A 16,922-nucleotide genomic window follows, 5' to 3' on the forward strand; every position below is an offset into this window, starting at 1 on the left:
TATTCTCCGCAGCTGCGACACCAGAGCGTGCCCAACAAAGGGATGTCTCTAGTCAGAGCCGAATGTTGAAATAAGACAGGGCACCATGGAGAATAAGGCAAGGGAGGGGGGAGTCGCCTTGTTTCAAACAGAAACCGGAAGTAAACGTATCACGTCACTTTCGTCTTCAATCATTGGCTGGCAGTGTTTGGAGGCCTCCGGGACGGTCTGTGCTGATAGGCTGCAAAGTCTACGGCCCGCGGGAGGGCGGAAGTGGGACGTTTGTACGGTAGCCCCGCGGGGACAATAGAGTCGGGGAGCCGCTCTGGGTGTGACGCGGGGGCTTCGCGATGGAGCTGAGCGAAATGCTCTACAACAAGTCCGAGTACATCGAGACGGTGCGTGTCGAGTCAAGGCGCTAGTCCTCTTTACCCGGGAACCAGGCCCGTGGGAGTGGGAGAAGCATCGCCGTGCCAGGGCGCTCACCTCAGAATAATGCATGAAACGTATGGAGGCAGAGCGGAGGCCACAATTCGTTCGTTTCCTCCTCCCTCCCCGCCTTTTCTCCTCGCATGCCTTGCCCTTTTTTTATTTTAAGGCTACGGGCGAGGCCGCCTTTTTTAAAGTGATATATAAGCCGCTCTGGAAGGCTGCCCCCATTTTTTTGCCTGAAAAGCAGGATGGAAAGTGTCTAAATAATATAATAGCAGCAAAGTGAGGGTTGTGATGGTGAGGTCTGGAAGGGCCTTTGGCTAGTGCCTGACAGGCATACCCAGTGGAGCCAGAAAGACCCTCTCTCTGGACCCCCAACCCCACTCAGCTTCAGAGGGTGGGGGCATGCGGTGAAGGGTCCTATGCCATGTTCACTGTACATGGGCTAAGGTGACCCTCTAGGTACCTGGCTCCTAAGCTGGCAAATGAATGAAGCAGACTTCCCTGGCCTGGTGCCCTCTGGGTGTTTTGTATTCCAAAGCATCAGGAGGGCACCTGATTGCTGAAAAGGTAATAGAAATGGCTATTTGGAAACTAACCAACACCTAGTGAAGCAGTTTCAGTACCGGCAATGTGTGTTACCATTGCCTGTTCCCAATTAATAACCAGTTACCATGAACAGGAGGAGAGCTGTTGTAATTCATTGGTCAGTCCCTGCCTTACATGCAAAACCTCCAGGTTCAATTCTCAGCTTCCTTGGGGTGGCTAAATAGAGAGCTGTTGCCAGTCAGTGCTGAGGGAGGTGGGACAATTAATCTGTCTGGGTATAAGGCAGCTTCCTATGAGTTTATATGCTATTGTTGTGTTCATACAAAGCTGCTAAGAATTTTTTTAAATGCACAGTGAAATAATAAAATAATAGCACAACAGCACTTAATTATCATATCAAATGAAACACACCCACTCACCCTTGAAGTCTGAGAAATATTTAGAGGCAGGCACCCCACATGTAACATCATGGTAGTTAATCTGGAGGCCATTGGGTTACAGATAACTATGGCCTTTTGGTGCTCCCACCCATATTGCAAAGACCGCAGGGCTCTCGCCCAAGTACCTTCTCTAAGAGCTTTGTTTTTGCTAATCATTTCTGCCTTTCTCTATCTCTTTAGGCATCTGGGAACAAAGTGAGCAGGCAGTCTGTGCTGTGTGGAAGCCAGAACATCGTGCTCAATGGCAAGGTGAGAGGCCCTTGAACTCCAGAGGCTGCCTAAGGGACAGGGTAGGAAGGGATTGTAAGTGCAGTGAACAGTTCATGGCCTACTGATAGATTCAAAGGATGGAAAATAAGACCTCTTGTTCAGGTAGGCCAGTGATTCCCAAAGTGAGTGGTATTGCTCCCTGAGGGGGGCAATGGGATTTCCTGGAGAGTACTAAGAGGCAAGGGGGCTCTTGAGGTGGGCCCCTTGAAGTGTATTGATTGCTTATTTACATTGACCAGGCTACAGCAAACTGTGAAACACCTTTCTTCCTTCATATTTCAAGTTTTACTGCTCTCATCATTTTCAAAGCCATTTCCTAAATTTATGTTTTAAATTGTTTCTATGCTTTTTTTAATTGTGAACCATCTAGGGAGACTCTTTAATGCAGCATAAAAATACTAAAATAAATAAAAGATAATCTTGACACTGGCTGCACCTGGGGGTGGTTCTTACAGCAACCAAGGAAGATGAGCCATTTAGTGTGTTGTTCACATTTACATGAATCCCATCTTATGCGCATATTTCTCAGGGTCCCATCAGAATGCCATCCTGCTTTGAGAAAGCTCCAAAACTTCAGTAATTCTCTTCTTTCCCATTCAGACAATTGTCATGAACGACTGCATCATCCGAGGGGACTTGGCCAATGTGAGAGTTGGGCGCCACTGCGTGGTCAAAAGCCGAAGTGTCATCCGTCCACCTTTCAAGAAATTCAGCAAGGGGTAGGAGTTGCTTGGGACAAGGTGGGAGGGCTTCCTTGAAACAGGGTAGTGCTGAGTTTTGAGTTCAAGGAGCTGGGTTCCTTAATAAACATACAATCATCTAGAATGATAATCCCACTGCTCAATTCCTTTTGATATCTTCCCCCCCCCCCCCTTGGAATATTATTTGGCAGAAGTGACAACTATCCATATGAGATGATTGAGAAATCATCATGTACACATCCCAGCTTCAAAAGTGTGGGGGTTAGTGAAGGTGACTCATGCTGCCTGGCTCCATTGTTTTGTTCCATTTTTAGATTAATGAATTTGAGTAGAGAAGAGTGTATACCATTTTTTAGCCTACATATCTGTAGTTGGATAGCTCCAGCAAAGCCCCAGCAACCAGCTGCTCATCAGGGCTTGCATAGTGCTGTGTTTGCTCACCCACATGGTTTGATTTCAGTCATGATGCCATGCCATTGACAGACGAGCGGCCCCTCCCAGCTGTCAAACTTGACCCATGGTTGGTGGGGGAGATTACCAGTCCCACCAGCTGAATCTACTTCCTCACTCAATATAATTGTTCAAAGAGTGCATGGGACCTTTCCTGGTGATGATGAGCCTGGGGGAGTTAAGGATCCCACATACTTGGAAGTGGAGACTTTGCTGAGAGGGTGACTGCTGTCTCAGTGGAACTGGAAGGAGACCTCTGCATTGGCCTCTAGCCAAAAGACAGCAGCCCTAGACATTGTGGGGCTGGTGTACTGCCTTTCATCTGCTTCTTGACATGGCTGCAGCCAAAACCTAAGGACAGTCAGAGCGGAAGAGCTTTGCTTGGAGGTTGCCAACTGTGAGGAATTCGGAGGGGGGATCCAGGAAATCTTTGTGTTCTTCCTTGCCAATCCCACTTGGGTGTTGGTAGCTCCTGAGCATGCTGCATGTTGTTTGTTATGGTTCTGGGGCTTCAGTGATTAGATTAGATTTTATTTTTGGTGGGGTAGGTGTTGCTGGCTATAAATATGCCCCCCCAACACACATGTATATTTCTTCTTCAGGGTTGCATTTTTCCCTCTGCACATTGGTGACCACGTTTTCATTGAAGAGGACTGCGTCGTCAATGCGGCTCAGATCGGCTCCTACGTCCACATAGGCAAAAACTGCGTCATTGTAAGTGTGTCTCCCCTTGGGCATCCTGCAATATTTATGCAGTATAACAGTCCCACTGAATTTCAGGCAGTTGCACAGGGACCAAATGAACCTAAGAAGACCCTGCTGGACCAGGTCAAAGGGGGCTCATCTAGTCAAGCATCTTGTTCTCATAGTGGCTAACCAGATGCCTGTTGGCAACCAGCCAGTTTTATTTATTTACTGCATTTATATGCCGCCTTTCCTCTAAGGAGCTCAAGGTGGACTACATCATTCTCCTCTACCCTGTTTTATCCTCACAACAACAACACTGGGGAGATAGGTTAGGCAGTCACTGGCCCAAGGTCACCTAGTGAACTGCTTAGCTGAGTGGGGATTTGAACCCTGGTATCTTCCAGGTCCTAGTCTGGCACCAACCCCTACACTACACGGCTCTCTAGGTCACCCTGAGGCTCTTGTAAACCTGGATGCCTAAGCAGATTACACCACAGTTCAAGATCCACACATGCACCCATTCAAATGGAACTTCCTGGCCATGTCCATGTTTGGCTGGGGAGGCAGGTGGAAGCTGAGACCCATTCATATGCCAGAGATTTCAGCTTGTGGAGTGGAGCATTCTGCTCCTGGTCAGCTGCTTGTTGTGGCTGCCAAACTCCAGTCCCAGCTGCTGTGTTCCCCTCTTGTCTGCAACAGTGCAGGGCACCAGCTAATGGCAGGAGGGTGGGGTCATGGCAAAGGGAAGGGCTGTGGCTTGGCAGGCCTGTCAAGAGATTTCTGCAGAGCTCGACCTGGGACAGCAGCAGGAGTTTGGTCTGTGCAGTTCTTTTTGTGTTGTGGGGAGTGGACACAACTTCAGACCGAGGGAACTGAGAAGCAGGCCCCAACTTCTGTGTGCAATGCAGATGCTCTAGCACTGAGCGTTGGGAAAGGGCCATAGCTCATTGGTGCAGCATCTGCACTGCATGCAGAAGGTCCCAGGTTCAATCCTCAGTAGCATCTCCAAGTAGGGCTGAGAGAGATCTCTGCCTGAAACCATAGAGAACCATTGCTTCCAGTCCGTGTTGACAATACTGAGCTAGAAGGACCAAGGGCCTGATTCAGTATAGGGCAGCGTCCTACGTTCTTATGAAAAAGTTACTGAGTGAAAACGTGTGCAGAGTTCTGCACTGCACAGGTTGAGCAGCATGCCAGTGACAGGGCTGATGGCCAAATCCAGTCACCCCCTGTCTTCATGCCTGGGCAACCCCAGGATATGGGTAAAAAACCCCAGCAGAGTCCACTCCTTGTAGAGACAGAGAAAAACACACACACAGGAAGCAGGATTCTTCAGTATGAGTTTTACTGAGGCTTAAATTCATACAGGAACTTACTGGATTCCCAGTAAGGCAAAATCTTTGTTCCAAAATGCATCCAGTTACAGAAGCAAAATCACACAATATATATGGAAACAAAAGTAAAGAGCAGGATGAAGGACAGAAGATAAACTGCCCAGCAGGCAGGGGTATGTATCTCCCACTGAGGCAGTGACCTTGACTAGATAAATGCAGCCGCAAGCTTGTTCTGTTGTGAACACACTGGAAAGTTCAGGAAGATTCTAGTAGATTCTACATCCATAAAACTTCCATCCCTGACAGTTAGAACCTCTCTGTGCACCTAACCCCTTCTGAACAGACTTAATGAAGCCATTCCCAATTAACAGCCATGGGGCTGTATCTAACTAACTCCTGTTCAGGGTAAATCCACTGAAATCAATGAACCTAAGTTAGTAACGTCCATGACTGGTAATGGGTCTGCTCTGAATAAGGCTAACATGGGGTACAATCCAGTGATTCATCAGTGTGTGAGAGAAACACAATTTGTCTGAGAGAAAAAGGCATCATATCTGTGTAATGTGGTTAGCGATAAAAGATACACCCAATACACCTATAACACACAATTTCCATGGCTGAGTGTAAGAACATAAAGAGTCTGCTGCTGGATCAGGCCAGTGGCCCATCTAATCCAGCATCCTGTTCTCACGGAGGCTGAGCAATTGCCTATGGTAAACCAGCACACAGAATGCAAGAGCAGCTCTCCCCTCCTGTTGTTTCCACCAACTGGTATTCAGAAACATTGCTGCTTCCAGGTGTGTAGGTACAGCATAGCCCTCATGGCTAGTAGTCACTGAGAGCCCTCTCCTCCGTGATATTGTCTAGCCCTCTTTTAAAGGGCCTTCTCGGCAGTGGCGCCCTCCCTAGGGAAAGCCCTCTCATCAGATGTCAAGGAGATAAAGAATTGCCCAACTTTTAGAAAACATCCGAAGGCAGCCCTGTTCAGGGAAGTTTTAATGTCTGACATTTTTTTATTATTTATATTTTTCTGGAAACCACCCAGAGTAGCTGAGGAAGCCCAGCCAGATGGGCGGTGTATTAATAATAATAATAATAATAATAATAATAATAATAATTTATTTATATCCCGCCCTCCCCAGCCTAAGCCGGACTCAGAGCAGCTAACAACAGTAAAATGATACAACATTATAAAATCAGTTCATTATAAAATCAGTTCAAATCAGATTAATGGCAACCATTGGGCTAGAGTTCTGTGAAGAATTGCCAAAGGAGGGGGTCAGGCTGTGCCTTGGCCAAAGTTCTGGTGGAACAGCTCTGTCTGGCAGGCCCTGCAGAAAGATGTCAAGTCCCGCAGGACCCTAGTCTCTTGTGACAGAACGTTCCACCAGATCAGAGCCGCAGCCGGAAAAGCCCTGGCTCTGGTTGAGGCCAACCTAACCTCTCTGTGGCCCGGGACCTCCGAGATCTTTTTGTTTGAAGACCGTAAGGTCCTCCGTGGGACATCCCAGGAAAGACGGTCCCGCAGGTACGAGGGTCCTAGGCCATATAGGGCTTTAAAGGTTAAAACCAGCACCTTAAACCTGATCCTGTACTCCACCGTTTAATAATAATAATAATAATAATAATAATAATAATAATAATAATAGTTATCCAAGTTGGTGGCCATCCTGTAGCAATATGGCTGTGAAGCTGTACCCACGGGACCTGTTGACAACTTGCCCAAGTGCCTGTCGAGAGATCCCAGGAGAGTGTATCAATCTAAACCCCAATTGTAGCAACCTCCTCCTTTGTCTTTCACCATCCAGCCCTAGTATTAAAAAAAGTCCTGCTTGACTCAGTGTTTGCACTTTAAATGCCACTTGGCTCCCCTGCTCTTTTGTCAACGGGCATTGCATCGGATCTCTCCTGCCTGCGCCCTCTTTGTCAAAGTGGCCTGAGCTCAAGCGCCAGCTGCTCGTGGGGGCTGCCCTGAATAAGCGCTTTGTTCCCAGAGTTGGCACCAGTTCAGAGCCCCTGGTTTGTCAGCCTTGCTGTTGCTGGGAAATGTGAAGAGGACAGCCAGGATAGCTTACCTGAACAAGATACCGCTGTGGTTTGGCATATGTGGAGATACCTGAGGAGGGGGCATGTTTCTTGGACACAAGAAGAGCCTGCTGGATCAGGCCAAAGGAAGCCCACCTAGTCCAGCATCCTGTTACCACAGTAGCCAACCAGATGCCTGTTACGGGAAACACTTAAGTAGGACCTGAGCACAAGAGCCCTCTCCTCTCTTGTGTCTCCCAACTTTGGAGGCAGAGCATAGTCATCCTGGCTAGTAGCCATTGATAGGCCGCCCCTCCATGAATTTGTCCAGTCCTCTTTTGAAGACATCCAAATTGGTGGCCATCACTGCCTCCTGTGTGAGTGAGTTCCACAGTTTAACTATGCACTGTTTTGAGGAAGTTTAACTATGGGCCATTTGGAGAAAGACTTAGTTTTATCCGTCACGAATCTTCCAATCTCCCTGAAAAGTGGGGTGGACTGTCTGTGCCTCTTTAAAGAGAGGGCACGTCCTGATCTCCCAACGGAGTCTTCCTGGTGGGAATGATTCCCCTCTCTGGCAGCCAAACCAAACAACAAACTTCAGAACGAGGTAACTCGAGAGCTCTCTGAATCTCTCCCACGTCCCCACCTGAGCAAACATTGTTAGGTTTTTATTTGCTGAGAGAACAGAGCTTCTGGCTGTCCAGGGACTGCAGTGTGTGGGACGTGACTCCCGCTTAACTGTCCCAGAACCTGCCTTTGGCACCTGACCTGAGCAACTCGGCTCCTCTCATGCCCAGGAACTGCAGCCCAGAGGCGTCTGAAGCAAAAACACACATTTGCCAAAACAGTAAAAGATCCGGTGTTAATCACTACGTTTTGCTCACCTGCTCAAGCAGGTTCTATGGGAACTTCAGCTGGAGTGGGGGAGCTGTGTCCCTGCAGATGGAGTTGGACTATACTGTAGTTCTCATTAGCCTTGACCATCTGCTGCATTGGCTGAAACTGGTGGATTTGGAGGCATGGTTTCCCCAGCCTTGAACTAGAGTGTGGTACAGAAAAACATAAGACAGGCCTGCTGAATCAGGCCAAAGGGGGCCCATCTTTTCACAGGGACTAACCAAATGCCCCAATGGAAAGCTCACAAGCAGGATCCAAGCACAAGAGCACTCTCCCGGTGCTTTCCAGCAACTGGTATTCAGAGGCATCCTGCCTCTGACAGTGGAAGTAGAACAGAGTCGGTGGCTAGCAGCCTTCAATAACCCTCTCTTCCATGAATTTGTCAAATCCTTTTTTAAAGCCATCCAAGTTGGGGACCATCATTGCCTCCTGTCAGACTAAGTCCCGTAGTTTAACCATGCAGTTACACACACACACACACACACACACACACACACGGTGCCTTTTCATATCTTTTTATTCTTTGTTGGTTGGTCTGCAGGCCACACCAAGCCCCCCTCTGCTTTCCTCCCAGCTGTTCCTGCTGGCTGTTGGCTCTCTGTGCCATGTATGGAAAGGCTTTGGACCTCCCAGATGTTGCTGAACTACCACTCCCATCAGCCCCAGCAAGCATGGCCAATGGCCTGAAATGATGTGAGTGTTAGTTCAACAACAGCTGGAAGACCAATGGTTCCCCACCCTGCAGCTGGCCAGGTGCTCTCTCGTTCTTCAGGCTTGCTGGCTGTGCACGCTCCCCTGATCAAAGCTCCCTGCACATTGTAGCAGTTTGATTCCTTACCCAAGATTAGTGCTGCAAACCACACACAGAATTGTAGAGTTGCAAGAAAGTCCTGTGGGCCACCTAGTCCAACCCCCTTCAACACAAGAATCACAGCTAAAGAATCCTTGACAGATAGCCATCCAAACTCTGTTTAAAAACCTCCAATGAAGGAGCGTCTGCAGTACTCAGAAGTAAAGTCCTGTAGTGCTGCAGTTAGTGAGATTGCCAGCTAAGACCAAACCTCCCACTTGGATGCAGTTGAGCATTGGGCTGCCTGCTGGCCCTTTAAGCCTGGAAGTCCAGGGCATGAGTGGCAGGTGGAAGGGTGGGAACCTGGGGCCTGTTCTAATTCCAAACTGACTTGTGGCACATCCTTTTTAGGGTCGCCGGTGCGTCCTCAAAGACTGCTGCAAGATCCTTGACAACACAGTCTTGCCTCCAGAAACAGTGGTCCCACCTTTTACCGTCTTTGCAGGCTGCCCAGGTAAATGGAGGGAAAAAGGGGGCGGGCGAGGCCTGCCCTATAAAGCTGTGTGTGCCTCACTCAAAGTGGGACAGTGACTACACAGCAATGGATGTTCCTTAATGCCAGGCTGGCTGCTCACACTCCCCTTCACCCCCAGGGCTCTTCTCTGGAGAACTTCCCGAGTGCACACAGGAGCTGATGATTGATGTCACCAAGAGCTACTACCAGAAGTTCCTGCCTCTCACCCAGGTCTAGCTGTCTCCACCTGGCCCTCCCATGGCCCTCTGCAGGAAGAAGAGTGGGAAGAAGCTTCGGCGTGACTGGCGTGGCTCGTGAGAGTCCTGCAAGAAGCTGCCTTGTGTAACACCATCTTCCCTTCTTGGGCATCCCCTTCATTCCTCTGCCTCACACCCTTGCCCACGATCTGGACTGTTCTGTCCCATATGGGAGGCCTTTTCCCGCTGACCACCCTAGCCCTGCCACTGACCAGCCTGGACTAACCCCACTCTGTACTCCTTCACTTGTGAGAGACTCGCATGTTATTTATTTATCCCTAGATCCAGGGTGCATTGGAACGTGAAATGGGCAGAGACAAACCTCCTGAGCGGGAGGACGGACGGCCAGCCTACAAGCGGGGGGCGGGTCTGTGTGCTTCTGCTGTCATCTCCCCCCACCCAGCACATTCCTAATTAGAGGCCAACGTGACCAGAGGCCCCTCAGCACCCTCCCCTCCAGGCAGGTGTGTATGTAGCCTCCCTCCCTGCCTGCCACCCTCCAGTGGGGAAGGCTCTGCTCCCTGCCTGGACAAGATGAGAAAGTGCTCATCTATTTGGCCCTTGAAGGCTTCCCAGCAAGCCTCCATCTCCACTTCATACGACTGTTGTGAAGGCCATCGTAGATGTGGGACATGCACTGTGACCCAGATCAGACTGTCCAGACTGTCCCTTTATCAGCTGCATATTTTTCAGGCAGCGAGAGATATGTGACTCAGAGAAAAGGGTGTCGCTGAGGAGGTGACCTGGCACTTAACCATAGCAATCCACTCTTGAACACATGCCCTCGGCAAGCAGCTGCTTTGACTCGTTTCCTCCTGCAGGGGGTGGCTTTGTAGAGGTTGTTTCAGAGCATAGGGCTTGAGTACAGGCAGGAGGTGGGTGGCCTTGTGGATTTTGCACAGGGGTGGGGGTCCCTGCACAGGGTTATGATTGCGGGTAGTATGTCTGGAAGGGCATAGGGCAGGGACAGGGCTCCTGTGGTTCTTCGGAAGCTGCTAGACTCCCAACTCCCACCTTGCCTGACCAAGCTGGCTGATGGGAGTCCAGCATCAGCTGACAGGCCACAGCTTCCTCATGGCTGGGTCATCTGCAAGAGAAGGTTGTGTCCTTCCCTTTAGGGTAGACACTGCTGGAAAACATGAAGGAACCAGCTTCCATCTGGGGATGCAAATGACTCCCACCCCTGCCATATACGCTCTGCCGATCCTTTGCTTCTTTCCAGATCAAACCCCAAGTCCATTGGTTTGGTGGCTGTGCGCATCCCTGGTTCCCACCCAGTTGCTTCCTGAATGTTGGATACAGGGCCAGCATACTTGCAGGCAGGCAGGCGGGTGGGTGTGCTTCTTCTTTTCATCTGTTCTACGACGCGTACAGCTTTGCCACCCATTAACTAGCCATGGCCTCTCCAAACACAGAAGCCTGGAGGAGCTGCTGTTAACCATCGCGTCGCTGTCCGCCTTGTTTATACTTTGCTGTCCACAAATTAAAATCCTCTCAAGTAGGTCAAGTGCTTTAAAGTGGTAATTTTCCTCCAACAAATCTTCTGGAAACAGAGCGGGATAGATGGGAATGTCCTGCTGGCATCACCATCCACTGCTTTGGCGGGGGGGGGGGGGTAGTGCTAGCTGCACCTCTCCTTGGTGAAATCTCGAACTGCTGAATAAATGGGCTGCTCAACCAGCCACCCACACTAGTCCAGCCCAGCTACCTGTAAGTGATTCCACACATAGAATTCTAGAATTTGGGAGGGACCTCAGAGGTCATCTAACCCAAATCCCTCTAGCGAAGGAGAGTCCACCAGGGGACTCTGTTTCCTCTTACTTTGTGTTTAAAATGGCCTTTCAAAGAGCTTTTGCAACAAGAGATGCCTGTGTCAGCCTGACCTCCAGAGCTGTTGGCATGGCACCAAAGGCAGTGTGGAGGCGGCTTCCATCCTCCAGGGCTGTGCTTTTCAGAGGGTGGCCTTGGGGTACAAATCTCAGTGTAGGCAGGAGGGCTTTTGCCTCCTTGATGCCTGCTGCTGCTCTCCTTGATGCCAAGTAAGGAGGGAAAGGATGAGCGCCCCCCCCCCGGGTTCTTTGTGCCAGGTCCTCCCTCCCATGACAAACAGCTGCACATGGCGGTGAACTGGTTTGAGCCTGTGCTTCCTGAAAAGAGCCCAGTTTGGACCCAGTACCTGAAACGGTACAGACCCAAGGCCCAGCAAACTTATCATGGGGCTCTACCAAATACCCTGCAGTGCAGCAAACTCCTCTTATGTTCTGGTGGACACCCGCTTTATTTAATGGCATCTGCTGTTGGACCGCTGCAAGGCCCGCCATTGGAAAAAGACCATCCTTAAGGTGGCCAGGATCAAAGCTGCTTGGGGCTTTAACCCCCCCCCCCCAGCCCAGCTAGGTCCCACAAAACCAGCTTTGCAAATGCAGCGCTGGAGGGGCTCTTAGCCAGCTGCTGGGTGGGACTGACCAGTTGGGTGACCCAAACTCGGGCAATATCAAGGGCTCCTTTCCAGCTGCCCAGTTAACCAAAGAGCTTTCTTAAAAGCCTAAAGCTGCCAGCAGTGTGCCCGAAGGCTCTCCCAGTTGCTCAATGCAATCTCTCAACAGCTCACAAATATCTCTGTGTGTTCCCCCCCTTAATCTCTCTGTGTTCTCAACTGAACATTTCCTGGACCGTGCAAGTGATAAACGGCCGGATTGGAGGGCTGGCCCTGGCGTGTCCCATCAGAAGGGCTGAGAGCACCTTTGTCGCTACCAGAAGCAGACCTCTTGCTGCATGCTTGCTATATCGGGGCCGATAAGGGCCGCTATCCTTGAAGGTGGCTATCAGGGTGAAGAAACCAGAATAAACAGTTGTGAAATGTGCAAATGTGACTTGTGCTGAGCTCTTTGCAGAAAGACTGGACCAGGCTGGAACTGAACTGCCCAAGAGTGGCTGGAGGAACATTGGAGAAGCTCAGCTCCCAATTAAAATGAAAAGTTAAAACGTGAATTCTGATTTGCAGGCGGTTGGGCTAGATGACCCCTGGGGTCCCTTCCAGCTCTACAATTCTATGATCCAGCCTTTCACTGCAGCAATGGAAGAGCCAATGCCCTTCAGTGAGCAGTCACTAAGGATGGGTCCTGGAGCAAGGCCCTCAGCTGTGCCCAGCTGTAGCCACATGACTTGTTCCGCATGCTCTCCCCCTCTCCCTTACCTGTCCCCCAAGAACCCCATGCTGGTGTCCAAGGAAATTAGTTCCACAAGAGGCTGCAGTGGCAGGTGGAGCTTGCAGACAGCAGTGGCAAACCAAAAATGGATGGCAGCAAAGAAATCATAAAATTGCAGAGTTGGGAGGCAGCCCCAGTCCAATCCCCTACAATGCAGGAGTCCAGCTAAGGAATCCCTGATAGACAGCTATCCAACCTCTGCTTAAAAACCTCCAGTGACGTGGGGTGGGATGCTTCTCTGGTCTTAAGGCAGGACCATGCTATATATTTAAAGCATATTCAATGTAAAATCTTGGTATCTGCAGTTTCTGCCTCACAGAGCTACCATTTCCAGCACCCTTAGCAAACTGTATCTGCTAGATTCTTTGGAAGAAGTAATGTACTTTAAATGTGTGTTGAATTGTAGAGTTGGAAGGGACCCGAGGGTCATCTAGTCCAACCCCCTGCAATGCAGGAACATGCTTTAAAGATATATTGTCAAAAGGCTATATTCCCTCGAGGGTAAATCTCTTGTTCTCTCCCATGCCACCCACAGCAGGCATAATCAGAGTCTGAAGGGAGTGATGAACTCTTTTCCTTCCCAACCAGCAGGCTGCCAGGGGAGGGAGCACTGCTTGCCCATGCTGTGGGGTCTGAACTGATCACTTGACAAGGGTTTCTGTCTTAGGGAGAAGTCAAGCTACCTTGCTGGAGGTGGAGGCTTTAGATTCCCCCCTCCCACAGCCAGACTACAGTACACCCCCTCCCCCCCCAAAGTGAAGAAACCAATCAAGACCGCAATCGAGGGCTGACTATGGTGTGTCCTATCGGAAGTGCTGAGGTCACCTTTGTCGCCGTCAAAAGTAGAGGTCCTGCACGCTTCCCACATCAGGGCTGATAAGGGCCGTCATCCTAGAAAGTGGCTATCAGGGTGAAGAAACCAGAACAAACAGTTGTGGCAAAGGCAACTTGTGCTGAGCTGGGCACATTCCTTGTGGAGAGACTGGACAGGGCTGGAACTGAACCAGTCTCTGCCCAAGGGGGTGTGCAGGGATGCTGGCCGCTCCTGGAGAATGTCAGCTCCACTTAAAATGGAATTCGTAAAACGTTTGTGATTTCTGCTTTGCAGGGGGTTGGACTGGATGATCCTTTGGGTCTCTTCCAACTCTACAACCCTTTGGTTCTATGAATAAAGCCAAACTGGTACCTGGGAATAATCTACTATGGGGCAGAGCCAGAAAAGAAACTGGCAAGGCTTCTTGTCACTTACAGCTGCACTACGAAACCACTCAAACCTTAATCATTTGTGATCTGCAGCCTGTTCTGCATAAGGACGCCTTCCCTCTCACAGACCTTGCGTGGCAGGGATCTATTTACTGCTCCTGAACCCAAAAGAGCTTACTGCTCAGCAGCAACAGGCCTGAGAACAAAGATGTACACACAGAGAGCAGCCACTGCGGTCGACCCACACCCATCACTGCCCCATGGCCCTCAGGAGGCCGCTCAAGCAGGAATGTGGCCCTCAGGATGGAAAAGGTCTTCACTGGCTGGCAGCAGCAGTTCTTTAGGGTTTCCAGCTGCAGCCTTGCCCAGCCCCACTTGGCACTGCTGGGGACTGAACTGGGCATTCTCTGTGTTCATTGCAGGTGCCCAGCCCCTGAGCTACAACTCTTTTCTCCTTTGTCCCTGCTGAGAAGGCGGTTCTTCCTCTCTGGCAAGAGTCACAGGGGTGATTCTTAGGGGTGCTGGAGATAGCAACCCCTATCTTCACCACCTCACTAAGCTTTCCATACACAGCAGGGGTGGGCAGCCTTTTTGGGCCAGTGGACCAGATCTTATCTTCCCCAATCCTGCGGGCCAACTTTGAAATGTGGGTGGGAACGCCTGCCTGTCAATTGTCTGATATCCCAGTGACATCAAGTTTAACCCACTGGGCAGACCAAGGTTGGCAGAGTGAACTTGCACTCACGTCCAGTTTGCGAGCTTCTGACGGGTATCTGGTTGGCCCCTATGACAACAGGATGCAGGACTAGATGGGCCACTGGCCTGATCCTGCAGGCTTGCCTTAGCTTCACCCAGCAGGACTGAATTCTCTGCTGATGAGTGGAGACTTCAACCTTGCCCTCTTCAGGGGTTTGAGCAGGATTTAACCACCCTGTCATCACCTGCTTTGGTTGCACGAACCAGTTTCCTGTGGGGAACTGGTGGTGGGTGCAGCCAATGCAGAACTGAACCCAAACACACTGCCCATTGAAGGGGTGTCAGTTGATGGACAGCTAGTTGTGGTTTTACAAAAGGGCCCTCATGGGTCAAATTAGACTGTGGCAGCCCAAGATGGCCTGTGAGCCAGAGGTCCTGTCCCCTCCCCCCATTACATAGGAACACAGACCCTGCCTTCTACTTCCAGACCCATGGCTCATCCAGTATTGTCAACCCTGACTAGCAGTGGTCCTCCAAGATTTGAGGCAGGGAGCCTAGCACAGCCCTCCCTGATTTAGTTAAGTGGTGCAGCTGCCTCTGCCAATGCCCAGCCCTTTTCTGATTCAGCAACCGTTACAGGGAAAGCACCCTTTCCTTAGTTCGGAAGACTGAACCCACTTTCTCAGTCCACCCACACCCACACTTACATCCCAGCCCCACCAAACACACAAACAGCACTTCTAAAAATACACACCTGCCTTCCTTTTCCAATGTGTCAATACCAGCAAGATAAAGGCTATAATAAAGTCCCTTTCAATTACTGTTGTTTGCAGATCTTGGGCCTTGATGTTGTTGCAAAGGCAACCCGGCCCGTCATGAGGCACCAGGTGGATTGCTGGGCAGCAGAGCACACCGGAAGCCAGCAGGAGGGATGGGCAGCAGGGAGTGGAGCACTGGCAACTCTCTGAAGTATCCTTAAAATAAGGGACCACCAATACTGCAGCATCTTGCAGGGGGTTGTACATCCTTAACATGCCTGAGTTGCAAAGAGGCCCAGCTGATTTCTTGATCATGCAACACAAGTGCTGCATTTGGAAATAAGTTCCTCTCTACACCTCCCAAGCACCATCAGTGCTATATTCTGCTTTTGGTCAACTCTCGCAGCCACGTATTGGGCAGTGCCTGTGACGTCAATGATATCATTGGAGGCAGTATGTCTGAATACCAGTGACCGGGAAGCACAAGCAAGGAAAGAGCACTGCTGCGGCACTCGTGCCCTGCTTGCAGGCTTCCCATTGGGACATCTGCTTGGCCATTGTGAGAACGGGATGTTGGACCTTTGGTTTGATCCAACAGGGTTCCACCATTGAGCTATGGCTCCATCACTAAAAGCTATGCAAGGACCTCCAGTGTCAGAGGCAGCATGGCCCTGAATACCGGTTGCTGTTGCACTCATGCCCTCCTTGTGGCTTCTCATTGGCTGTTGTGAGAGTAGGATGCAGGACTAGATGCCCCCCCCCCTTTGGCCTGATCAGTAGCCAGACTCTTCTGATGTTCTTAAGATAACTCAACTGGCTCATCCCTGCGCAATTACAGGACTTTTAAACGGGGGGGCTTTTAATTTGCTTTTCAATATTTTATACAGTTGTGCCTTGGTTCTTGAACAGAACCCGTTCTGGAAGTCCGTTTGACTCCCCAAAACATTCAAAAACCAAAGCACGACTTCCAATTGGCTGCAGGAGCTTCCGGGTTCCAAAGAACGTTTGCAAACCGGAACACTCACTTCCAGGTTTGTGGCATTCGGGAGCCAATACGTTCATGTGGCAAGGCGTTCAACAACCAAGGTATGACTATATATAGTTTTGAAAGAACTTTGAGCAGCCCAGTCCCACCTCCAGAGATGTCTCACCATTTCCCTTGCCTTCTATCACCACCACCCTGTCTCTCTCTCTCCCTTAACTTTTTATTGGGCTTTATAAATATCTCTCTCACACAAACACTTGTATTTGCATACTTGGTTGTTTGAAGAATGGATCAGGCCTTTCTTGGGAAGTCTAATGGGCTTTCCAAGGATGTTGGCTTGGATATGTGACATGGCAAGTCAACACACCCAGCTCTGCTGTGAATCGAACAAACGGCAACAAACCCACCTAAAGGTATTTGAAGCAAGCCTCCATGGCTAGTCTGGCTAGCATTTCCCCCAAGGGAGCTAGGTGGAACAGTGATGGACACTGGCCCTGAGACCAACTCCAGCTAGTAAGATCTCTGTTTACCCAAGGGTGCATGCCTTCCATAGACCGCCTTCCTTTAAAGCTCTGCAAGCCATCCCTTCAATAAAGACACAGGCAGGCGCAAGCACCGAATGAGGCCTCATCAACTTGAATGAGGCCCAGCAGAAATACAGTCTGGTTTGTTAAAGGATTTATCCCCAGGTAAAAGGCACCCTTGGGGCAAGCCAAGCATAGAATCTGAGAGTTGGAAGGAAC

The 16,922-nt window shown here is 50.1% G+C and overlaps 1 protein-coding gene across 1 annotated transcript; it reads left to right on the top strand.

The window, feature by feature from the left end:
* Window positions 1-219: 219 nt before the first annotated feature.
* On the top strand, window positions 220-10,835 carry DCTN5 (dynactin subunit 5). The gene is made up of 6 exons (XM_080981649.1): window positions 220-377; window positions 1,581-1,649; window positions 2,271-2,389; window positions 3,424-3,535; window positions 8,969-9,071; window positions 9,211-10,835. The coding sequence occupies exons 1-6, from the start codon at window positions 330-332 to the stop codon at window positions 9,306-9,308; spliced, it is 549 nt and encodes a 182-aa protein (XP_080837775.1). The 5' UTR covers window positions 220-329; the 3' UTR covers window positions 9,309-10,835.
* The last annotated feature ends 6,087 nt before the right edge of the window (window positions 10,836-16,922 follow it).

The sequence above is a fragment of the Podarcis pityusensis genome (assembly GCF_964106645.2).
Source record: "Podarcis pityusensis genome assembly, chromosome: 14".
NCBI lineage: Eukaryota > Metazoa > Chordata > Lepidosauria > Squamata > Lacertidae > Podarcis > Podarcis pityusensis.